We start from the raw sequence: 26,955 nt of genomic DNA, 5'->3' as shown, positions 1-26,955 counted from the left end.
CCTCATGCTGTTCCTCCCTGCTCTGTTCTTAGTTGCTCTCCTTATATCAAAGAAGACATTTGGCATTTGTTTTTTAAGGATTGGCTAGCTTCACTTAGCATAATCTGTTCTAATGCCATCCATTTCCCTGCAAATTCCATGATCTTGTCATTTTTTAGTGCTGTGTAATACTCCATTGTGTATAAATGCCACATTTTTTTAATCCATTCATCTATTGAAGTGCATCTAGGTTGGTTCCACAGTCTAGCTATTGTGAATTGTGCTGCTATGATCATTGATGTGGCAGTATCCCTATAGTACGCTCTCTAAAACAAATATTAAAAACAACAACAACAAATATTGCTTTGTGTATGACAATGAGATTCTTGCTGATTCCCACTGAAGGTCATATCTTGACCTGAAAAATATCAAGATCATCTAGTGTATCAGTTAACTTCTGAGGAATAAACCATCCCGGAACTTACGGTTTAAAACAATACCATTTATCATGCTTATGATTCTATGGATCAGATGAGGCTGGTCCAGCTGGACTCTGTCATGTGCAGGCTGGCCAGCTGATGGCTCCCATCCTGGGATGGGATGGTTGTGTGATGAGTGCCAGGCCACTTCTCTCTCATGAACAGATTGGTCAGGGCTGGTTCACAGCATGGCAGCAGAGTTTCAAAGGAGCAAGTAGAAGCATACCAAGTTTCCTTGGGCCTAGCTAGGAGGTATCAACACAAGGCACAGGCCCAACCCAGATAGCAGAGGAGAGCAGCTCTAGGGAGGATGGAGAGCCCTGGCCATTCCTGTGATCTTCCATATACACTCTTCAAGAAAATTCTTATCATACCTCAAATTTAAGTTAGACACCATCTCCATTTATTTCCCCCTCTATTAAATAGTTATACTCTGTGTGCAATAGTAGTAGTGCACATAGTAGGAGAAACCAAACTTGCCTTTAAAACAACCTACAATCCTTTCACCTATCACTGGCACTCCCTATTTTTTGTGTTTATATTAATATTTTAAAGGCATAAACAAATAATTTTGATGTAATTTTTTAAAGAAAATGATTAAACATATTTTCTTCCTCCAATTCATCCTCCTTGTTCTTTAATCCAATCCCACTGGGGCCAGAGTTGCCTTTCTAAAAGGGTTCTCTAACTACATTGTGCTTTATGAGGAATCTTTAGGGACTTCTTAATCACATCCTTCAGCTTTCGATGGTATGATCTGGCCTCTGTCTAGTGTTCAAATTTTATTTTCCTCCATTCTTCTTTGAGCACTAATTTGGACAGTTCAACTGAATTCTTGCTGTTTCTTGAACACATTTGCCTGACACTAGTGCTTCTCAATTGTCTGAAGGCATTTTTGGTTACCACAATGGTGTGTGTGTGTGTGTGTGTGCTACTTGCATTTAGTGGGTGGAGACCGGGGTTGCTGCTAAACATCTTACAGTGTACAGCATAGCCCCCACAACAGAGAATTATCAGGTCCAAATATCAGCAGCACCAGGGCTGAGAAAACCACCCTACTCACCCCTGTTTCTGATTCATTTCTTCCATTCTGCCTCATCCTATAATGCCTTTCCTTCACTGCTGCATATTGAAATGTCCCCTGTCCTTAAAAAGCCAGCTCAAATGCCAAATGTTCTAAGAAACGGGTCTGGATGACTCACCGCCGGTGCCGTGGGCTTCAGAGTACTTTCTGTACATCACTGAAGTGCCTACCACTTAGCATGTTAATTATAATTTGAGTCTAGTACTATTATTTTAAATTGTTCTTGTCCCCCCTTGGAGTTTAGTTGAATGTTAGTGCAGTAATTCTTTTGCTGAACTGCTTATTTCTGGATGACAAAGCTCCTATTTTGTCTTTCTTCATATTGGAGCACCTGTGTACTATGTGCTTTATACACAGCAGGTGTCTAATAAGTCAAGACCAACAAGTAAGAAACATGTCTTCATGTGCCCTTAGATATAGTTATTCTTCCAGCAATTTTCATGAAGACTTAGATTTTAAAAACTAAACAAGTTAGAGTTTTCTTTTTGTTTTTAATAAATTAGGTAAAAAACTACGATAATTTTTATACAATGCACTTGTGTTTATTTCTGCAGCTGTTTAGTGAAAAAATAAGTGGTGCCGAAGGAACGAAGTTAGATGATGAATTTTTGGACATGGAAAGGGTAAGAGAGCATTTTTTTCACTTGTATTTCTGTTTGGTTGTTTTTTCACATTGAAAAAATATATATATATGTAAAAAAATATATATATATATATGTATGTATTTTAGTTATAGGTGGACACAATATCTTTATTTTATTTTTATGTGGTGCTGAGGCTTGAACCCAGTGCCTCATGCATGCTAGACGAGTGCTCTACCTCTGAGCCACAACCCCAAACCCCTTCCACATTTTTATTGGTACATTATAGTTGTACATAACAATGGAGTTGTTGTTCTATATTTGTACACACACAATATAACAATATAATTTGGCAAGTATTACTCCCCAGCACTTCTTCCCTTCCTCCCCATTTTCCATGTCCTAGACTCTTTCCACTACTGATCTCCCTTTTATTTTTCATGAGATCTTCCCCTCCAACTTCATTTTCCTTTTTCCTCTTTAGCTTCCACATATGAGAGAAAACATATGACCCTTGACCTTCTGAGTTTGGCTTATTTCGCTTACCATAACGCTCTCAAGTTCTATTCATTTTCCTGAAAATGATATAACTTCATTTTTTATAGCTGAATAAAACTCCATGTGTATATATACTGCATTTTCTTTATTTATTCATCCATTGATGGACACCTAGTCTGGTTCCATAGTTTGGCTATTCTGAATTGTGCATAAACATGATTATGGTTATGCATGTATCACTGTAGTATGATGACTTTAATTCTTTAAGATAAATACTGAGGAGTGATATAACTGGGTCATTTGGTGGTTCTATTTCTAGTCTTTTGAAGAACTTCCATATTAATTTTTGTCATGGTTATACTAGGCACATTAGACCAGAGACAATGCACCTACTAGAAGAAAATGTAGGCCCAAATCTCCATCATGTCTGCTTAGGAACCAACTTCCTCAAGAAGACACCTAAAGCTCAAGAAGTAAAATCAAGAATCAATAAATGTGATGGCATCACCCTTAAAAGCTTCTCCACAACAAAGGAAACCATCAAGAATGTGAAGAGAGAGCTTACAGAATGGGAGAAAATTTTGCTACCTGTCTCAGATAGAGCATTAATCTCCAGATATATAAAGTACCCAAAAACTTAACACTATGGGCTGGGATTGTAGCTCAGTGCTGGAGCACTTGCCTTGCACATATGAGGTACTGGGTTTGATCCTCAGCACCACATAAAAAATAAATAAAATAATAAAAGGTATTGCATTCATCTACAACTTAAAATTTAAAAAAAAACCCTTAACACCCCCTCCCCTAAAAAAACCCAACCCAATCAATAAGTGAGCAAAAGAACTGAACAGGAAATTCACAGAAGAAGAAATACAAATGGTCAACAAATATATGAAAAAATGTTCAACATCTCTAGCAATTAGATATGCAAATTACAACTACTCTGAGATTCCATCTCACTCCATTCAGAATGGCAATTATCAAGAATACAAGTAACAATAAATGTTGGCAAGGATGTGGGAAAAAGGTCCACTTATGCATTGATGTTGGGAATGCAAATTGGTGCAACTACTCTGGAAAGCAGTATGGAGATTTCTCAGAAAATGGGAATACAACTACAGTTTGATCCAGCTATCCCACTCCTCGGCTTATGCTCAAAGGATAAAGTCAGCATACTACAGTGATGCAGCCACATCAATCATCATAGCAGCTCAGTTCACAATAGCTAATCTATGGAATCAACCTAGGTGCCCTTCAACAGATGAATGGATAAAGAAAATGTGGTATATATACACAATGAATATTACTCAGCCATAAATAAAAAAAATATGGCATTTGCCAGTAAATGGATAGAACTGGAGACTATCATGCTATGTGAAATAAGCTAATCCCCAAAAAACAAAGGCCAAATGTTCTTTCTGATATGAGAATGCTAACGCACAATAGTGGTGAGGAGGGAAAAATATAAGTTCAGTGGAGTAGACAAAGGGGAATGAAGGGAAGGGGGGATGGGAATAGGAAAGACAGTAGAATGAACTGGACATAATTTTCCTATGTTCATTGTGTTCATATATGAATACACAACCAGTGTTACTCCACATCATGTACATCCACAAGAATGGGACCCTAATTAGAATAAGTTATATTCCATGTATGTTTAATATGACAAAATACACTCTACTATCATATGTATATTTAAGTAGAAGAGTTTTTTAAAAGGAATAAATATAAATCAGCAAAAAATATAATCCTGAAGGTATTTTTAAAGTTTATTTTTTTAGAGAAAAATAAACTGTGGGACATGCAAAAATAAAATAAATTTTAAAAAACCCAATCCTACCAACAGTGTAAAAGTGTTCCTTTTCCTCCACATCCTTTTCAGCATTTATTATCCTTTGTATTCTTGATGGCTGCCATTATGATTTGAGTGACATAAAATCTCAACATAGTTTTGATTTGCATTTCCCTAGTTGCTAATGATGTTGAACATTTTTTCATATATTTGTTGGCCTTTTGTATTTCTTTTTTTGAAAAGGGTCTGTTTATCTCATTTTCACATTTATTAGTTGGGCTTTTTGTTGTTAAAATGTATTATGTATTCTGGATATTAATTCTCTGTTGGAAGAGTAGCTAGCAAAGATTTTCTCCAATTCTATAAGGTTCTCTAAGAAATCGTTTAACAAGTATGAGAAACTGACTTTTGCTGTGATGTAAGATGTGCTTTACAGGATGTTAGAGTGGAACTAGGATGTTTACATGTAGGTATGGATGGTACAATCAGAAGGCCACACGTTCACACTTCCAAATTCTGGAGGCTCCCTTGAGCCACTTCCAGTCTAGGCAGGCAGAGGAAGGAAATGGGATGTGGCTGATTGGTTCCCTCTAGTGGGCACATGTCAGAATGCACAAAAGATGCTTCTTCTTGCAGGTACTGTGAGTAGTTGTCCTGTGTATCCTTGAAAATCAAAATCTGTTTCTGGGACAAGATCTTTCAAATATGTATCAACTGATTTACTATCAGATTTTGTCCCTATATATTGCATCATCTATACAGCAAATAAATTTATCCTGGTTTTGCCATTAGAGCTAGCATTATGAATTTGGATATGCAATTTCATCTTTCCTCAACTGTGTCATGAAAGATGATAATGTGTGTTCTGTTTGCCTCATGTGATGTTGCAAGAATTATGAAGAATATTAATGTGTTTGCAATAACATAGGCAAATATGACCAGCTTGGTACAGAAATGATTGTGATATGATCCAGAGAAGATTGTATAATCTCTATCCCCTAACATGTTTCCTGGTCAGTATGTAAAGGCTGACCTAGGAGCACTTAATTTCCTTACCCTTTGTATTGGGCTCTTTAAACAGTACCCTTATTCTAATAATTAGACTCCCCAGATGAAAGAGGGAGGAGATAAAGGAAAGCTTCTGTCCTCAGGCATAACATAAGGCCAGCCTGTAGCAGGTAGGGGAGATTTCAGCAGGTTCTAGGGAAGGAATCTCTTCAGGAGACCTTGACCCTGGACAGCTTGTCCTCCAAGGGAGTTCTGGTATTTCTGAATGAGAGGTATTAAGTTTCTAGAAATATTAATACCTTGAAGGGAAAAACTTATTTTGGTTTTGATTTTGAAAAAAAATTGCAATTTGAGAACCATGGAAACATTTTCACATCATTGAAATACCTGAAAGTACTTTAAGAAATCTCTTGATATACAAAGGTAGTATGGGTAGCCTTGTTACAAACAAGATGATTCAGTTCAAATGTTAAATTTAAAAGCATATTTCAGGAGTTATAGTTGCAGTTGATGGACCAAGATCCCTTGTTTATCTCCTTTTCCTTCCAGAAATCCCAACAAGTAACAGAATAAATATAAAATCTGTTATCTGTTTTATTTCAACATTGAAAAGCTTGAAAATATACAATATGTGACCAGAAATTTTAAAGACTTCCTGAAAGAGATATATTAGATAGCATCAGATCCAGCTAAAACATCATACAGAAATGATGAAAGTAATGAAAAATATACCCCATGAAAAATGCTGACCATACAAAAATAGAGGAGAAATAGTAACATCAAAGGAAAATTTGATGCAAAAAGCATTAAATGGAAAAATAGCTTTCCTAAAAAAAATGAGAAAATGAAGTCAGTGTCAGGGAATGATAATAGTTATAAATCATTTTACACCACATAAGATAGCATCTAAATTTGTAAGGTAAAGCTTTCAGAAATACATAGCAAACTGACAAAAATCAGAGTAGAGGACATCACATACCTCTGTCATAGCATAACAGATTCAATTGGCTCATAGACAATTTGCATAAAATATGGTTATTAACTGTGATTATAAATAAATAGAGACATCTGCATTTCCCAAATGGAAAACACATTCTTTTGGAACAATCATGTACAGGGGGAAAAAAAACTCCATAAATTTTCCAAAGTAAAAATCATAGAATGCAAAAATTACATGGAAAGTATAGTTTCCAAATTCTGAATGTTTGGAAATTCATAAACATGTAGAAACAATTTCTAGTTTAAAGAGGAAATGAAAAGTAAAATTACGGATTGCTCATGAGTGACAGAATTCTATGTTCAAGAGCAGTGATATATGGGCAAATCTTAAATGCATTTAATAGAAAAATAAAAGTTGGGGAAAAATGAATGACTCATGCAGTCCAAGAGATAGGAAAATAACAGGAAATCATATCACTCTAGGTAGAAAGTAGAAATAAATATGGTTAAAAAGAGAACTTAATAAAATAAACACCGGTAACAACAAAGAGACAGAAGCAATAAGGCCAAGAGCTGTTTTTTTTTTAAGCCATAAAATGATAAATCAAGTGTGACCAAGAGGAAGAAAAGTAAAAAAAAAAAAAAAAAAAAAATCAAAAAACAAAACAAAAATGACATAATGAAAAAGAAAGACATACCATTGGTATATTTTTTTTCCTAACAATACTTAAATAGCCCTCAGCACCCAGGGCTGTTAAGAGCCCTTTAAGTCGGAGGTGGGCCTGGGAGTTCATGACACCAGCTTTATGACAAGCTCATGGGCAAGGTGACAACGTTAAATGGAAATTCCAGATTTAATCAACCAACAAACATGCCTTTACACCCCCATAGGCTTTACAAAAATAATGTTTACCTCTTTACTTCCTCTATTTTTTTCCTGATGGTTTGCCAAGATACTTGCATAGCATTTTGTTAACCTGAACATACACCAAACACACACACACACACACACACACACACACACGCACACACACACATACACACACACACACACACAGAGTTATTTGTTTATTCTAAGACAGAGGTTTTATTTTTGATTCTTTGCTTTTAAACTACATGGGTTGTTTTTTCAGGGTCCACCCTGACTGCCTATATTTGCCCACGTGTTTGTTGGGCATTCTTTGTTGTTGTAGAGAGTTTATTTGCAGTTTTGATGCCTGGCCTGAGTTGGAAATAGCTCCACTATGCACATGGCAGGGCCTATAGTCCCTGGCAAGTTTTGGGTCTTTTGTTGCTTGATCTTTAAGCACTGTACTAGGCATTTTCATGAATCACAAGTGTTTTCCAGCCTTCTTGGTGAACAGGAAACATTTAAAAAAATTTTTAATATCTATTTTTTATGTGATGCTGAGGATCGAACCTAGTGCCTCACACATATGAGGCAAGTGCTCTACCACTGAGCTATAGCCCCAGCCCCCAGTTGCTTGGCCTTTAAAAAAAATGATCCAGAAGGATCTAAAGTAGAAACTATTTCCCTGCTAATTCCTCTCATTGTCATCTCTGAAGGGTGCCTCTTATCTTTCTCATGGCTCTTCACATCCAAAGAAGGCTGAATACATCAAAAGGAGTACTCTGAACTGTGTTTTAATTAAATTAAAAAATCTACAGCCTAATTTTTCTTAAATTTTAGGCAGAACTTATGAATTTTATTTACAGATTTAGTAATTTTTATATAATATGATTTTTTCATCTTTAATTTAGGTTTTTATTAACATAGGCCACTCACACACAGTGTGTGATTATCAGTGCTACAGCTTTGATTCATTTCTTGTCATTTCTGTACTGTCCTTTTATATTTTTATATTTTTCTGGTACTCCAAATTTAGGCATTGAGCTAAGGGGAACAAATACAATGTCAGGCTGAATGAGACTGCATGATTGAAAGCTTGTGACTGACTAGGTTGTAGTTTTTCAAATTACAAACATAAAACTTTTTCCTATTAGAATTCACTCTGCAGCTCATCACCTTCTTTAGCAGTGCATTTTGGGTATTTCTCCAGAACATGTACATCTTACTTATTTACCTATTTTTCCTTATGACTAAAGAGTGATTTTTATGTGGATGTTTATACAATTTATCATTTATCTAGTAAGTCAACTGTTGACTATAATTTAGATTATTTTAAATTCTTTTTCTTGTGGGGGGCAGTACTGGGGATTGAACTCAGGGGCACTCAATCACTAAGCCACATCCCCAATCCTATTTTGTATTTTATTTAATGAGACAGGTCTCACTGAGTTGCTTAGCACCTCACTTTTGCTGAGGCTGGCTTTGAACTTTCGATCCTCCTGCCTCAGCCTCCCAAATCACTGGGATTACAGGCATGCACCACAGTGCCTGGCTATTTTAAATTCTTAACACTGCATTTTTGTGGGCTTACAAAAATTACAAATGCAGCACATAAGATTGGCTTATGTGGAGCTATGGAAACTTGCATATTTAACTGTATTGTATGTCCTCTTATTAGTTCCCTGTTAACTAGCAGTCAGAAAGTTCAGGAATGGTTTTTGCAGAAGAAAAGGTTAATCTTAATCTGGCAGGTTGGACTTTGAATTTAACTTTTTCTGACTGTAGCACAAATAAATAGGTTTAGTTATATCACCAATGATTTATGATTATCTTATTGTTGGTTTCTGAGGTAGTTCTAATATGAGTCATTATTATGGTATCCTTCTTACATAAGCACAGAAATTCAAGTTCACCCAGCAGATGAGGAGAGATTGGCTCATGTCTCATCTTGGTATTGAGAGATCTCCAAGTCTATGCAGTCATTGAATGAAGAGGAATGATTTTCTAAGTTCTGCACTATTACATTAATATTCACTTTAATGTTCAAAAGAAAAAGAAATTAGGCTTCTCTAATGGCATTGGGAGGAAGTGATGTTCAAACATTAAAAACCAAGAAATTGTTACCTCCCTCAAAAGGTTGCAAGCATTCATTTGGATTCAAATAATCATGATTGTGTTAGAAGTACATAATTAATAAAAATTACATCTCTATTTGTTCTTCTGAGAATTATCAAGTCTTCCATTTACTAACATTTCTACTTGTTTTGTCTTCTTTTAAGAAAATAGATGTTACCAATAAAGCTGTTGCAGAAATTCTTTCAAAAACCACTGAATATCTTCAACCAAATCCAGGTAAAGTTAGAAAATGTCTTGAAATATTCTATTATTTATTGGTTGTCATGGATGCTACGACCCCCCTATTTACTTGACATTTGGTTGACATGATCTAGAAACAATGTCCTCTAGGTCCAAATAATGCTATTCAGTTTTAAAAAGTTGAATCTTACAGGCATAGTGGTTCATGCCTGTAATCCCAGTGCCTCAGGAGGCAGGAGGATCTCAAACTTGAAGCTAGCCGGGGCAGCTTAGCAAGAAAGACCCCAACTGAAAATAAATAAAAATAAAATAAAAAAGGCTTGGGATGTAACTCAGTGATAGAGCACTACTGGGTTCAATTCTTAGTACTAAAAAACAAAACAAAACAAAAAATAACAACAAAAAAACTCCAATGACCAAAACAGTGAATAGTGGCAATGGACAGTAGACAGTTGGTGAGAAGCAAAGCACATACCTCTATGGACTTTGGTTGGTATCATCTGATGGAATGTTGCTCTTAGCAATAAGACATGCTAAGCAAAGACATTTATGAAATGCTTCAGAAATCCACTAAACATTTTATAAGTGTTTTCTTATCTATTTCCTTTTAAAATAAAAAAAAACACTCTCATCCTGTTCTAAAGGATCATGTTCTTCCATCATGTATGTTAATTTGAAAGGACTTTCACATTATGGCTCAAATGCTAAAGAAATGAGGTGTGATAAACATGAAAAATACAGAAAAGCTACCAGTCACATCTTCGATGCAGAGGCCCCTATGCAGCATGCAGTGATGTGGTTTCCCTAAGAAACCAAGAGAGGGCGCCCAAACCTTGAGTCTGTGGATTTCCCAAGCTGCCTTTCTTTTGTAGGGATTTATTATTTGCATGTAGTATCTGCGATTCCTTTGGCTGTGGGAATTGGCACAGAGATAACTTTCTGAAAATCTAGAAAGTGAAAATTTAAGAAAATAAATTTTATCATGTATCTAGGGAAGACAGCAAGTGTAAAAATTGCTTTAAAATTGTTTTGATGATAGTAGCTTTAAAAACCATAATAATGTATCTTCTCCATGGCCTCATCAATGATTGAAATGATGAGTTCCCTTTTCTGTATATCAGTCTATAAATGTTTAATAATTGTCCCCTCTGTGCTAGAGGCTTTCTAGGGTGCTGGAATACACTGTCAGAGACTCCATCGTCAAGGAACTGACATGGGAAGAGGGTGGGGAGGCATTGGCTAGCAATCAAAGTGTCCACTGGCCAGTGGTCTCTGATCATTCCTGAAGAAGAGTAAGGGAGCCCTTCTAGCTTCTAAAGTAGTCTAATGCCCTTCACTGAGTACACACCACATCCACTCTGACAGTGGGAACAGGGGCTGAATGCCTGTGTGTTTGTGTGTGTGTGTGTGTGTGTGTGTGTGTGTGTGTGTGTGTGTGTTGGGGCAGGGGAAGGGAGTGAAGCATTTGGGCCTGAGGACCCAGAGGATAAGTGCTTTGAGGCTGAGACACAAGGCTTAAAAGGCTGCCACTGCGAGTGTTTAAATCCTTGCTACTCAAAGAGTGGTCCATGGACCAGCATGATCTATGTACCCTAAGAGATTGCTGGAAACAGAATCTCAGACTCACTCCAGATCTACTGAATCAGACTATATTTTAACAAGATCCCTGGGTTATTTGAATATATATTGAAGTTTGAGAAGCACTGTCTAGATTATGTTAAAAATAAGTATCTCAAATACCATAAGCTAGTTTGTGTTTTACTCTCTTGCCTATAGGATGGAATTCCAAACTCTCAGCTTGATGTTAAACTGGTAGTCCCATTTACTCCATAGTGACCTCTCATTTTTGCACTGTATTAATCTCTTCTTGGGTCAAACCAGCCAACTCCTTGTCCATTAATTATACCATAAGCGTACCCTTTTCCATGCTTTGCCGATACTACTTTCTGCACATTTTAGGGGATTATTTTAGCCTTTCTCTAGCGCATTGTCATCTTTTACTTTCCCTGCACCACCCCAAACTTTATTTTAATAATTACAATGCTTAAATTCTGCCTCCCAATAACCAGGTGTGAGCTCCTTGAGGAGAGGTCATAAGCACAATGTTGCACAGGACCAAAAACCAGTAAATACATATTGCCTATGTCAAAGGAAAGAAAAGAAAATAAGAAGCAGTGACTGCCCATCACCTCCTTAGGGATGGAAGCTGAACTATAGCTGGGGGACCATCAATGAAGGCCATTCACTATGGCAGGGATCTGTCTTCTCCTATTGGTTCTGCCTTTTGAGCATGTGTGGCCAACCTTCCTTGCTGTCATCTGTTTGAACCAATTATTGGAAGTGGTTAGATGAGGATGTTAATGATCAATTGGTAGTTTGAAACACCCACCTTAGCAATTTTGTTCTTAATTTGTGTTTGGTCCCTAGAAAAAAAATGGTCCGCATAGGTGTTGGTGTCTGACTTCAATTTGTTGATAATTTCAAGCATTCCAAAGTTCATCACTCTGGGTGATGCTTTTAGTATAGCCACACTTTCTTTTCATTTGGAGACAACAATATGTGCCATAATTTCTGTATTCTACCATGGCTGTGCAACAGTGTGATTAGCACCCACCTTGGTAGAGAGTCTAGAAAGTCATGTGAGAAAATGAAATAGGTCACACAATTGCATGCTTCAGGTCTCTTGCATTTTGTCTAAAACAACCTTGATTCTGGCAGCTATTTGCTAAATGCTGTTCTTGTCATTCCACCTTGTAACTTTAAGGAATTACAAATGACAATGTTTTTAAGCATACAGAGCTAAGCTAGGAATGCTGAACACTGTGTCGAAGATCCGAGGGCAGGTGAAGACCACTGGATACCCACAAACAGAAGGCTTGCTAGGGGACTGCATGCTGAAGTATGGGAAGGAACTCGGGGAAGACTCCACCTTTGGTGAGTATTTACAGCTCTCCTAACAGAGCTGAGGATGAATACCTCCTGTGTTAGTTGTAAGTTGTGCACAAGACTTTCAACTCAACAGTTTTACAATTTTTTCATATTATCAAAGTAATACATACTCACTCCAGGGGGTTTAGGGGAAAAAAAAGGAAAATGCTAATATCACCTATGATTTCCACTGATAGGCCCACTTAAACTCTTTTGCTGTGTATCCTTTATACCTTTTGTTTATTCTTAGGTATATTCACATATAACTTTAAAAATAAAACTGGATTACAGTATATATATACATCCTTTTATAACTTGTTTTTTCCCACTATACTGTGATCCATGCTTTAACAATCTTCTACAATTTTTTTTAATTCTTATTTTTTTATTCTTTTTAGGTATACATCACAATAGAGTGTATTTTGACAATATTGTTTTTTTAAAGGCAGCATAATATTTCAAGTATCATACTTCAACCAGCTACATTTTACATTTACTAGATATAGTAAATTAGATGAACCCTTATTATAGACCAAACTTTTATTTTCTTTTTTTTTTTTAACATATAAAGTAGGATTTATTTATAAAGGGGTAACATAGACTTCTCCTGGGAGGGAGAAGCGGGCCATAGTTAGTATCCTGGTATCCCAAAAAGTAAGTGCATTCTGCCTCTTTTATACATAGTTTTTTTTTTTTCCTTTTTATTGATTGTTCAAATCATTACAGAGCTCATGATATATCATCTTTCATACATTTGACTCAATTGGGTTTTGAACTCCCTTTTTTTACCCCAAATACAGATAGCAGAATCACATCTGTTACACACTCACATTTTTACATAATGGCATATTACTGACTGTTGTATTCTGCTACCTTTCCTATCCCCTACTATCCCCCCTCCCCTCCCCTCCCCTCCCCTCCCATCTTCCCTCTCTACCTCCTCTGCTGTTGTTCAATTCTCTCCCTTATTTTCCCTCCCCCTTGCCCCTCATAACCTCTTATAATTTTGTGTATCATTGAAGGTCTCCTACCATTTCCATATGCCTTCCCTTCTCTCTCCCTTTCTCTCGCCCCATTCGTCTTTGTTTACTGTTAGTCTTTTCCTCATGCTCTTCCTTCCTGTTCTGTTCTTTTTTTTTTATTTTTTATTTTTTTTAATTTTTTTATTTTTTTTTTATTGGTCGTTCATAACATTACATAGTTCTTAATACATCATATTACACGGTTTGATTCAAGTGGATTATGAACTCCCGCTTTTACCCCGTATACAAATTGCTGTATCACATCAGTTACCCTTCCATTGATTGACATATTGCCTTTCTAGTGTCTGATGTATTCTGCTGTCTGTCCTATTGTCTACTATCCCCCCTCCCCTCCCCTCCCCTCCCCTCCCCTTTTCTCTCTCTACCCCTTCTACTGTAAATCATGTCTTCCATTTGTATTCTCTTGACTTACCCCTCCTTACCTCTTATATGACATTTTGTATAACCCTGAGGATCGCCTTCCATTTCCATGCAATTTCCCTTCTCACTCCCTTTCCCTCCCATCTCTCATCCCTGTTTACTGTAAATATTCTTCTCAAGCTCTTCGTCCCTACCCTGTCCTTGTTTACACCCCTTATATCAAAGGAGTCATTTGGTATTTGTTTTTTAAAGATTGACTAGCTTCACTTAGCATAATCTGCTCTAATGCCATCCATTTCCCTCCAAATTCTATAATTTTGTCATTTTTTAATGCAGAGTAATACTCCATAGTGTATAAATGCCACATTTTTTTTATCCATTCATCTATTGAAGGGCATCTAGGCTGGTTCCACAGTCTTGCTATCGTGAATTGAGCTGCTATGAACATCGATGTAGCAGTGTCCCTGTAGCATGCTCTTGTTAGGGCTTTAGGGAATAGACCGAGAAGGGGAATAGCTGGGTCAAATGGTGGTTCCATTCCCAGCTTTCCGAGAAATCTCCATACTGCTTTCCAAATTGGCTGCACCAATTTGCAGTCCCACCAGCAATGAACAAGAGTGCCCTTTTCCCCGCATCCTCTCCAGCACTTATTGTTGTTTGACTTCCTAATGGCTGCCAGTCTTACTGGAGTGAGATGGTATCTTAGGGTAGTTTTGATTTGCATTTCTCTGACTGCTAGCAATGGTGAGCATTTTTTCATGTACTTGTTGATTGATTGTATGTCCTCCTCTGAGAAGTGTCTGTTCAGGTCCTTGGCCCATTTATTGATTGGGTTATTTGTTATCTTATTGTCTAATTTTTTGAGTTCTTTGTATATTCTGATTATTAGGGCTCTATCTGAAGTGTGTGGAGTAAAGATTTGTTCCCAGGATGTAGGCTCCCTATTTATCTCTCTTATTGTTTCTTTTGCTGAGAAAAAACTTTTTAGTTTGAGTAAGTCCCATTTGTTGATTCTATTTGTTAACTCTAGCGCTATGGGTGTCCTATTGAGGAATTTGGAGCCCGATCCCACAGCGTGTAGATCATAACCAACTTTTTCTTCTATCAGATGCCGTGTCTCTGATTTAATATCAAGCTCCTTGATCCATTTTGAGTTAACTTTTGTGCACGGCGAGAGATAGGGATTCAGATTCATTTTGGTGCAAATGGATTTCCAGTTTTCCCAGCACCATTTGTTGAAGATGCTATCCTTCCTCCATTGCATGCTTTTAGCCCCTTTATCAAAAATAAGATAGTTGTAGTTTTGTGGATTAGTTACTGTGTCCTCTATTCTGTACCATTGGTCCACCCGCCTGTTTTGGTACCAGTACCATGCTGTTTTTGTTACTATTGCTCTGTAGTATAGCTTGAAGTCTGGTATCGCTATACCGCCTGATTCACACTTCCTGCTTAGTATTGTTTTTGCTATTCTGGGTCTTTTATTATTCCATATGAATTTCATGATTCTTTTATCTATTTCTACAAGATATGCTGTTGGGATTTTGATTGGCATTGCATTGAACTTATAGAGAACTTTTGGTAATATCGCCATTTTGATGATGTTAGTTCTGCCTATCCATGAGCAGGGTATGTTTTTCCATCTTCTAAGGTCTTCTTCTATGTCTTTCTTTAGGGTTCTGTAATTTTCATTGTATAAATCTTTCACCTCTTTTGTTAGGTTGATTCCCAAGTATTTTATTTTTTGGGGGGATATTGTGAATGGAGTAGTTGTCCTCATTTCCGTTTCAGAGGATTTGTCGCTCATATACAGGAACGCCTTTGATTTATGCGTGTTGATCTTATATCCTGCCACTTTGCTGAATTCATTTATTAGCTCTAATAGCTTCTTTGTAGACCCTTTTGGGTCTGCTAGGTATAGAATCATATCATCTGCAAATAGTGATAATTTAAGTTCTTCTTTTCCTATTTTTATGCCTTTAATTTCTTTTGACTGTCTAATTGCTCTGGCCAGTGTTTCGAGGACTATGTTGAACAGAAGTGGTGAGAGAGGGCATCCCTGTCTTGTACCAGATCTTAGAGGGAATGCCTTCAATTTTTCTCCATTCAGAATGATGCTGGCCTGTGGCTTATCATAGATTGCTTTTACAATGTTGAGGTATGATCCTGTTATCCCTAATTTTTCTAGCGTTTTGAACATAAAGAGATGCTGTACTTTGTCGAATGCTTTTTCTGCATCTATTGAGATGATCATATGGTTCTTATTTTTAAGTCTATTGATGTGGTGAATAACATTTATTGATTTCCGTATATTAAACCAGCCTTGCATCCCAGGGATGAATCCTACTTGATCATGATGTATAATTTTTTTGATATGTATTTGAATCCGATTCGCCAGAATTTTATTGAGGATTTTTGCGTCAAGGTTCATTAGAGATATTGGTCTGTAGTTTTCCTTCTTTGATGTGTCTTTGTCTGGTTTCGGAATCAGGGTGATGTTGGCGTCGTAGAATGAATTTGGAAGTTCTCCCTCTTTTTCTATTTCCTGAAATAGCTTGAAAAGTATTGGTGTTAGTTCCTCTTTAAAGGTTTTGTAAAACTCTGCTGTATACCCATCTGGTCCTGGGCTTTTCTTAGTTGGTAGTCTTTTGATGGTTTCTTCTATTTCCTCTATTGTTATTGGTCTGTTTAGGTTGTCTATATCCTCCTGGCTCAATCTGGGCAGATCATAGGACTCAAGGAATTTATCTATGCCTTCACTATCTTCTATTTTATTGGAGTATAAGGATTCAAAGTAATTTCTGATTATCTTCTGTATTTCTGAAGTGTCTGTTGTGATATTGCCTTTTTCATCCCGTATGCTAGTAATTTGGGTTCTCTCTCTTCTTCTCTTCGTTAGCATGGCTAAGGGTCTGTCAATTTTATTTATTTTTTCAAAGAACCAGCTTTTAGTTTTGTCAATTTTTTCAATTGTTTCTTTTGTTTCAATTTCATTAATTTCAGCTCTGATTTTAATTATTTCTTGCCTTCTACTTCTTTTGCTGTTGTTTTGCTCTTCTTTTTCTAGGATTTTGAGATGAAGTATGAGATCATTTATTTGTTGGTTTTTTCTTTTTTTGAGGAATGAACTCCAAGCAATGAATTTTCCTCTTAGAACTGCTTTCAATGTGTCCCATAGATTCCGATATGTTGTGTCTGTGTTTTCATTTAACTCTAGGAATTTTTTAATTTCCTCCTTGATGTCTTCTAAAACCCATTGATCACTCAGCAACCTATTGTTCATTCTCCAGGTGATGCTTGCTTTTTCCTTTCTTCTTTTATCATTGATTTTCAGTTTCATTCCATTATGATCAGATAAGATGCATGGTATTATCTCTACCCCTTTGTATTGTCTAAGAGTTGCCCTGTGACATAGTATATGGTCTATTTTTGAGAAGGTTCCATGTGCTGCTGAGAAAAAAGTGTAGCTACTTGATGTTGGGTGGTATAGTCTATATATGTCAATTAAGTCTAGGTTGTTAATTGTGTTATTGAGTTCTATAGTTTCCTTATTTAACTTTTGTTTGGAAGATCTGTCCAGTGGTGAGAGAGGTGTGTTGAAGTCTCCCATGATTATTGTATGTTGGTCTATTAGACTCTTGAACTTGAGAAGAGTTTGCTTGATGAATACAGCTGCACCATTATTTGGGGCATATATATTTCTGATTGTTATGTCTTGTTGGTGTATGGTTCCCTTGAGCAGTATGAAGTGTCCTTCTATATCCCTTTTGATTAGCTTTGGCTTGAAATCTATTTTATTAGATATGAGTATGGACACTCCTGCTTGTTTCCGCGGTCCATATGAGTGATATGATTTTTCCCAACCTTTCACCTTCAGTCTATGTATATCTTTTCCTATCAAATGCGTCTCCTGTAGACAGCATATTGTTGGGTCTTGTTTTTTGATCCATTCTACTAGCCTGTGTCTCTTAATTGGTGAGTTTAAGCCATTAACATTTAGGGTTATTATTGAGATATGGTTTGTTCTTCTATCCATATTTGTTTATTGATGTTACTAAACCTGATTTGTTATCCTCTATGACTACTTTCCCCCCTTTACTGTCCTACCTCCCATTGTTGGTTTTCAATGTTGTTTTCCATTTCCTCTTCCTGTAATGTTTTGCCAAGGATTTTTTGAAGAGATGGTTTTCTAGCTGCGAATTCTTTTAACTTTTGTTTATTGTGGAAGGTTTTAATTTCATCTTCTAACCTGAAGCTTAATTTCGCCGGATACACGATTCTTGGTTGGAGCCCATTGTCTTTCAGTGTTTGAAATATGTTATTCCAGGATCTTCTAGCTTTCAGAGTCTGTGTTGAGAGATCAGCTGTTATCCTGATTGGTTTACCCCTAAATGTAATCTGCTTTCTTTCTCTTGCAGCTTTTAAAATTCTCTCCTTATTCTGTATGTTGGACATCTTCATTATAATGTGTCTAGGTGTGGATCTCTTATGATTTTGCACATTCGGCGTCCTGTAGGCTTCTAGGATTTGGGATTCTGTCTCAATCTTCAATTCTGGGAAGTTTTCTCGTATTATTTCACTGAATAGACTGTTTATTCCTTTGGAATGGAGCTCTGTGCCTTCCTGTATCCCAATGACTCTTAAATTTGGTCTTTTGATATTGTCCCATAATTCTTGGATGTTCTGCTCATGGTTTCTTAGCAGACTTGCTGAGCTGTCTATGTTCTTTTCCAGTTGAAATACTTTGTCTTCATTGTCTGATGTTCTCTCTTCTAAGTGATCTACTCTGCTGGTAGTATTCTCAATTGAGTTTTTAAGTTGGTTTATTGTTTCCTGCATTTCTAGAATTTCAATTTGTTTGTTTTTTATTACCTCTATCTCCCTGTGAAATTGATCTTTGACTTCCTGGATTTGTTTGTCAATGTGATCTTTCATTGTCTGATTTTGCTGTCTCATGTCTTCCTTGAGACTCCAGATCATCTGAAGCATATATATCCTGAACTCTTTATCTGATATTCCATCTGTTGCAGCTATTACCTCTTCTAAAGTTGAGTTGACCTGCATTGCTTGTGGTCCTTTCTTTCCTTGTCTTTTCATACTGCCCGCGTTTCTTTCTGCTTGGTGCAACTGTTGTGTTTTGAAATTTACCCCCTATTTATTTATGTTGCTCTTGTATACTTGAAAAGTCTCCCTTGCAGGTGTGGGCGGCGGCTGTGCCCCTACTCCAATTGGGGTGACGTGTCTATCACGCTGGCGGCTCTCTGGGCCTGTTCCGGGAGTGGAAGGCGGCTCTGCTCTGTCCCTATTCCAATTGGGGTGTCGTGACTACAATGCTGGCAGATCGCTGGGCCTCTTCCGGGCGTGGGCGGTGGGCTTGGCTGGTGGGATTCCACCTAATGGCAGTCCCTAACCTCCCTGCTTGCTAATTAATGGCTTCTCTGAGGCGCCACGCCTTCTGTAGCTGCGGGGCAGGCCGCGCGAATCAGTTGGCCTGGATCTCCGGGGTCCTGCTGCTGGCTGTTTTGATGTTACAAGCTGTTGGAGAGTGGTGGTGTATTCTTCAGCTTTCCCGGATGGTGGCCACTGACTGCCTGGATGGAGTGTCCGCTGTTTTGATGTTGCACTCTGAAGGAGAGTGGCGGTGTATCCTTCAGCTTTCCCGGATGGTGGCCGCTGACTGCCTCGGTGGAGTGTCCGCTGTGGGGGATGGGACTGTACCGCTTTCTTCCCCTTCTGAGAACCCGAGCTCGGCCCAAGGGTCCGTGTGGGCTTGGCTGGTGGGATTCCACCTAATGGCCTTCCCTAACCTCCCTGCTTGCCAATTATTGGCTTCACTGAGGCGCCACGCCTTCTGTAGCCGCAGGGCAGGCCACGCGAATCAGTTGGCCTGGCTCTCCGGGCCCTGCTGCAGGCTGCTGGGATCCAAACTTTTATTTTCTAAGTTTGTTTCTTGTCTTTCCCTTATGTTTCTTGATCTGTATCTTCTTTTGATTCAGTGTCTCATTGTTGTAAGTACTGTAAGTTTTTTTTTAAAGAGAGAGAGAGAGAGAGAGAATTTTTTTTAATATTTATTTTTTTTAGTTTTTAGCGGACACAACATCTTTGTTTGTATGTGGTGCTGAGGATCGAACCCGGGCCGCATGCATGCCAGGCGAGCGCGCTACCGCTTGAGCCACATCCCCAGCCCCAGTACTGTAGTTTTAAAAATATTTTAAAATTGTATTTTACTAAAATTTCCCCTTGTTATTTTTCTTCATGTAAAAAATCTTTATGTAGCATTTATAATAATCTTTTTTTCATTGACAGATCTTTAGGGATACCCCAAATCATGTTTCTTGACATTTTCTAGAGGAAATTCTTAGTAGCGAAATTGCTGGCTCAAGAATAGGCCTGTTTTTTTGGGTTTTGGAAGCATATTCTTAGTGACCCACCAAAAGGGCTTTACCAGTTTGATGTTCCTGCCTGGAGTATATGAGAGTGTTCCCCAACACAGTTTCTAAATTGTGTTTTTAGTTTACTTTTACGTAACTTATAATTTGATGTATGGCATATAAATATGACATCTTGGTGCTGTTTTTCTTTACTTTTAGAGATATGGTGAAGCAGAATTGTATTCATGTTTGTCATTGTTTTCATGAATGTGTATTTATGCCTTTGCCTATTCTTCCCTTAAGTTTTTTTTTTTTTCCTTTATTGGTCTTTGAGCTAATGTCGGATAGTTGCTCTTTACCTGCCTTACATGATAATAAAGTTTTGTCCTAGATAGACATTTACCTTCTGACTTTGTATATAGAGGTCATTTTTAATTTAATTTAATTTTTTCATTACAAGGGATTAAACCAAGGAGTGCTCTACCACCGAGTTACATCCACATCTCTTTTTACTTTCTATTTTGAGACAGGGTCTCACTAAGTTGTCCAGGCTGACCTCAAACTTGTGATCCTCCTGGCCTCAGCCTCCCAAGTAGCTGGGGAAACAGACATGTGCCTTTTTACCTGGCTCGAGGTCATTTTAGTGCAAGAAAGATTTTTATTTTTCTTTTAGTGAGCTTATTAGTCTTCCTTTATGTTTTCAAGCTTTGCCATCATGTTTGGAAAATCTTTTACACCCCTACCCCCTGAGAATTATATAAATGTTTATTTGTACTATTTTTTGATACATATGCTTCCTTTTCTTAATTTTGTTTTTCCAAGCTCCTGAGTTTATTGGAGATATGGTGCAATAGGATTCTAATTTTGTTTTCTAACAAATAAATAGCTGGTTGTCTCAGTGCTTTATTAGTAAGTTCAACTTTCTCTGTTGATTTGAGATGACCCTTTATGTATTTATTGTAGGCTGATTTTTTTATTTTTTAACGTTTGATTCTATCCTTTCTCTTCAGTTTCTCCATCTGAGTCCTGTTTTGATGCACAGTGTCATAATGTTTTAAGTATTGTAGTTTTAAAGTATTTTAAAATATACTTCATTGAAGCCTCCTCTAATTATTTAATCACAAAAACCACAGGGACACACTTGTCAGTTCTGTTTATTCAGATGAAGCTTAAGTCGTTTTAAATCTCCTTTATGAAAAATGAGAGTTCATTACATTTTGATTGAGATGGCTTTAAATTAATACATTAAATTGAGGCTGAATTGAATTAAATATATTAAGTCTTCTGGGAGAATCTGGCATGGTCGCTATTCATGTAGTGCTAACAAAGCAGGGTATTGAAGTTGAGAGATCAAGTATTTGGCCATGGTAATAATTCTAGGAAATCAGAAAAAAATCTTTTGGGGAAAAAATTTTCTAGTGTTAAAGCATTTAATTGGTGACAGAGGGTAGCACTATCCTTCAGGGTAGTAAAATGTGATTCTTACTTTTTTTTTTAAGGGTTGGTGGCAACAGGATGGCCTGTTTTTCTTACCAGGAAGGTCCATTAGTGGAGAGAATATGTGGGGCTGCCAAGCAGACCCTGAGATCCAAGGACATTCCTGCTGTGCACCTGGCCACTGTGTCTGGGCTGTGACAGCCAGACAATTTGGTAGCTGGACCAGGTGTCCAGCCTCTTGAAGAAACTTGGATTAAGGGAGAGAACTGATGTCAGCATGGTATCAGGGACAGATGGACCTTTCCTGTTCTGAGGGAGAAGCTGTGCTGATGGATGCTTTCTTCTTGGGGCCACATGCTAGAATCTAGAGTGCAGATACCTCAATGGGTGGAGGCTCTGCCCCTCACCTTTATGCAATTCAACAGATCTAATCTTGTGCAGAAAAAGGGAATTCTAGGGAGGTGATGGCCAATATTCAGAATATAATCTTTGGAGTCTTCAGAGAAACATATTTGAGAATGTTTCTGTCACAACTAAATAAACTAGCCAAGTGAGGTATGGGCCCTTGTAGAAGGAAAGGCTGAGGGGTCAGAAGCATTACCCTCCAATTGGTTTTGGCGACTAACTGGGCAAGAAAGAGCCTCTAAGCTAGGCAAGCACTTCCTGTCTCCATTTAAGAAAGATTTAGAAGCAAACTCTGGAGAGTTGTGTTCAGGAAATTTGACCTCCTAGGAGCAATGAAGCTCCCAGTGGGTCAAAATGGAGTTCCAGCCAGCTTTAATTTAAAGTGATGATTTCCACTTATTTTGGCAATGTCCTGTCTCATATATATCCTTTTTTAAAAAAGTGAGATGAGGCAGATCTTGCTATTTCTGTCTACTGGTGAATAAATTGTCTATGCCCTTGACTGGAAGGTGAAACAACTCAGAGGTCAGACTTGGGGTGGACCTTCAGGTCTTCAAGTGAAGGAATTGAGAGAACCCAAACCTCATCTTTTTTAAGATCAACTTGGAAAACCCCCATGTATAGGAAAAATTGTTCGTTCTAGTGCAGAATTTCCCAGGGACATCTTCTAGAGAACCTGCAACCACATTGTGCACAGCACCCAGGACACCTGTTTTGCAGGGATCTTGCAAATTACATTAGATTAACTGAGTCAAGATACTGGAGCATAATCCAGCAAAAACTGCCTGTCACTACCCAAGTCCCACAAGGCTGGCCCACAAGGCTGGCCCAGGCCTCCTTGCAAGAGCAGACTAACATCTGCTGACAGGATATCACACCTGCAGCTCAGGATGACCTTAGAGAAGACTGGAAGCTTTAAAAAGAATTCTTATGCTGGGAAGAAGTTTACAGCAGAATGACTACGATTTCTACATTTAGCAGTAATACATGTTAGCCTAAGGTAGCTTATATATTTTTCTCTGGGAACTGAATTACATGTTAAACATTATGCATATCCAAAAGCTATACGGTTTTGTGAAATGAGTTTGATTTCTCCATTCAGACTTTGGCTTGGTTTGTTCTTCTCTTAAAACATACAAAAAACACCCCAAACCACCTACAGGGATGCAAGGATTCAGGGAGTGGCTCCAAGAAGATCCCACAGCTAGAAGCTAGAAGAGGCTTTGTTCATTTCTATTGTAATCATTATTGGTTAATACTTAGCCCCTGGTGAGTGAATCCTTTCATTGTTTACAAAGAGAGATTTCATTCCTGAGCTTCTAAGGAACCTTTGGTGCCAGTTTCCAGAAGTACCAGTTTTTAAAAGGAGCTTTATCTCCACCTAGTGGTCAAAATGGTAAGTGCTTTGGTCTGTCAACTTTATTTCATGTGGTGGTTAAAGTGCAGAAGGTAAAGAAGAAAATGTAGAAATTAGGACATCTTTTATTTTTTCCTTTCTAATTTCTTATGATTCAGGATCCAAAGGTACCAGAGTGAGGGCATTATTATACCATCATCCACAAACCTTTTGGAAATAATTTATTAAATATCACTGGTAACCTAGAGAATTCTCCTCAAGAACCTATTTTGTTTGTATTTTCTATCCAAGGGAATGCATTGATAGAAGTTGGTGAATCCATGAAACTCATGGCTGAAGTGAAAGACTCTCTTGATATTAATGTAAAGCAAACTTTTATTGATCCACTTCAATTACTACAAGACAAAGATTTAAAAGAGATTGGGGTAAGTTTTCCATGCTGTAAGTATACTTGTTTATATTTATGTAATTATAAAATGATATAAATATTTAAAAATAATTAGAAGGTTTATGTAGGGACTCAGCAAAATCATCATCTTATTTTGGGTACTGAAAAATAACAGTTACATTTTTCTGGCTCATTGTGAAACAGTGCCAGGATCAATTAGGATCAGTTAGTCATGTCTACCATGGGGATGGGGGCATGATGATTGGTGTGTATGCAAGCTACAGTTCTCCAGCTTTACAATTCTGTATCTCATAGAAGCCAGCTAGAAGCCAGGCTAAATATTCATAATTTCTGTAGCCATTTCTCACATAACAAAATGACTCCATTGTAAAAAATCACATCAGATTGAATTTTAATATATTTTCTTAGTTGTCAATGGACTTTATTTATTTATACGCAGTTCTGAGAATCAAACCCAGTGCCTCACACGTGCTGAGAAAGTGCTCTACCACTGAGCCACAATCCTAGCCCTTATATTGCATTTTTTGATCCATCTTGAATGGGAAAGATGAACCCCCATGGATCCAGCTTGTGTGGTAGAGATGGGGCTAGGAAAATGGGAGCTTGTCTTGCCTTCCCTGCTTGCACAGTGACCCTGAGGTATTTCTGCATCCCAGGATCAGAGAAGGAACTGATAATGTCAGTTTGTTGGTTCATTCATCCAACAGTTGTGTATGGGGCCTGTTGTGTTCTGTCACTGTGGTGGGCACTGGCTGTATGTTGCTAAGCCAGACCAGGTACATGCTGTTGTGAAGCTCACAGATATAGGGTAGAGAGACAGCTAACAGTTATAATACACCCTGATGGGTGCTGTTGGAGAGACAAGCCCAGGAATGCCAAGGGGAAGGCACCTCCCTCAGCTTGGCTAGGTCAGGGAAGGCCTCCTGGAAGGGGAGAAACTGGCCAGCCATACTCAGGTGGGCAGAATCTCCAGCAAAAGCTGGCCAAAGGCCCAGGCCCATGAAAGCAGACATCCTATGTGTGGGTGCTATGGCCAGGGCATAGGGTGCCTCTGGGATTGGGGAGATGTGGAGGAAGGGAAGGCTTAGAAAGTCCTGCATATCTGAATAGGCGTTTTCAGTGTATTTTGAAAGTAAAGGATATGGGGGGTGGTGCGTGAAATCCTCAAAGGTTAAATGAAAAATGAAAGCTGCCATTCAGGAACTCCTTAAACACCCCACTCCCTACCTGGATGCTCCTTTGCCCCCTTATGTACCATCCTCTCCTTCCATCTTAGGGAAAGCATGTCTGTGTTGCTGTCTCAGGCGGGTAATGTTGAAACACATCAACACAGCAGTTCTTGACTCCAGGCTTCACAGTTCGTCCCTTCAGTCTATTCTCCATGCCATGGCTAGAGCAATCTTCCTAAGATACCAGTCCTGATAGCTTCCTACTGACCTCGGAATAAAGATCCAATAACGTGGCCCTGGCTCCTGCTTCCCTCTGTGGCCTTATTGCTCTTCCTTGCCCAGTTGAACTCTCTACCCAGCCTCACTGAATTGCAAGAAGCTCCCAGGCAACATTTTGCTTTGTACTCTCTATTTGTTGTCTTTCTCCTTCCTAAGACATCTCAGATCTCAGCTGATATTTTCCTCTGGGAAGTTCTTTGTTCTCTCTCCATATACAGTGAGGTATGCTTCTATACTCCCTGTGCCATGAGCATCATTGCTTGGCTATGTCTGTAGTTGGGCAGTAAGTTCTTTGGGGGTAAAGAATCAGCTCTCTTCACTGCTGGACCCTCAAGGCTTCCACATGGATTGTGATCACAAATTGTTATTGAATGGATGATTCCAGGGAAGAAGTGATATTCTGGGTTGTGGAGATACTGAAACTTCTTTTCCAAATGCAGAGCCTTAAAACTAGATACCTCCTGTTTTAGTCAGCTTTTTTTTTGGGAAGTTGTCAGGGAGCTCTTGGTTTCAGAGGTCTCAGTCCATAGACAGCACCATTCTTCAAGGCTGGAGGTGGGGGCAGAAGAGTGTGATGGAGGGAAGGACTCACATGATGATCAGAAAGCAGAGAGAGACTCCATTCTCCAGATATAAAATATATACCCCAAAGGCATGCCCCCAATGACCCAAATCCTCCAGCCACACCCTACCAACCTTTAATTACCACCCATTTAATCCCTATTAGGGGATTACTTCACTGATTGGGATAAGGCTCTCATAACACAATCATTTCACTTCTAAACATTCTTGCATTGTCTGACACATGAGCTTTTGGGGGACACTTAATATATAAACCATAACACCTCCTTTGCTAAATCAGAACAAATTCATTTCTTCTTGTTCTATTGCTCCCAAGGAAGGCCACACAGAAAGTCAACTGTATAACATTGCACTTTTGACATCCTGGTCTGTAGGGTTGCTAGCCATGGACTTGGACCCTGTGTAGTAAGTGCAACAAAATAATTTCCTTAGAGGCATCTTGTTACTCAGCTGCTGTTTGATATAGAATTTGTATCAATTTAAACTGAAATTATTAGATGATTAATTGTTAAGAATTAAGAGACCTTTCATAGTCTCAACTCTGCTCTGTATCATAGAAATCAAGGTTCAAGAACCTGTTCATTTATTGTATGATTAATTTACAGCTATACATATGAAGATGGGGAGGGATTTAGGGTCTTGCTGGAAGTAGCAGATCATGCAAGAAGGATGCTTCTGCTCTTCAGTCTTATCAGCCCTTCTCACCTCATTGTTATGAAAACAAAACCAGAGCCTCCCAAATGAAAAGTGCAAGTTACCCATATGCCTGAGGGAATCTCAGTTTTCAAATATAGTTTAGATATCAAATATCTGTTTTCTAAGGTTTATAGTCATACTTTCTGAGAGACCCCTTCATTTCCCTGAACAGTCATCTACTCTACACTGTTTTGTGTTTTGATACTGGGGAATGAATTCAAGGGGCACTTGACCATGGAGCCCAGCCCTATTTTGTATTTCATTTAGAGACAGGGTCTCACTGAGTTGCTTAGTGCCTTGCTGTTGCTAAGGCTGGCATTGAACTCGAGATCCTCCTGCACCTCTGGAATTAAAGATGTACCCCACTGCACCTGGCTCCATACTATTTTTTACCTG

At 38.2% G+C, this 26,955-nt stretch overlaps 1 protein-coding gene across 2 annotated transcripts in view; it reads left to right on the top strand.

The window, feature by feature from the left end:
• The first annotated feature begins 12,321 nt into the window (after positions 1 to 12,321).
• Positions 12,322 to 26,955, top strand: part of Sh3gl3 (SH3 domain containing GRB2 like 3, endophilin A3) — a 50,644-nt gene continuing 36,010 nt past the window's right edge. For both annotated transcript variants that reach the window (XM_026388189.2, XM_026388188.2), the window contains exons 1-2: positions 12,322 to 12,460; positions 23,716 to 23,849. In XM_026388189.2, coding sequence (XP_026243974.1) covers positions 12,337 to 12,460; positions 23,716 to 23,849 — 258 coding nt within the window. In that variant the 5' untranslated portion in view covers positions 12,322 to 12,336. The remainder of the gene's footprint in view (positions 12,461 to 23,715; positions 23,850 to 26,955) is intronic.

This window comes from Urocitellus parryii, chromosome 6 (assembly GCF_045843805.1).
Source record: "Urocitellus parryii isolate mUroPar1 chromosome 6, mUroPar1.hap1, whole genome shotgun sequence".
In the NCBI taxonomy this organism is placed as follows: domain Eukaryota; kingdom Metazoa; phylum Chordata; class Mammalia; order Rodentia; family Sciuridae; genus Urocitellus; species Urocitellus parryii.
Note: the sequence above shows the minus strand (reverse complement) of the source record. Positions and strands in the feature narration are given on the sequence as shown.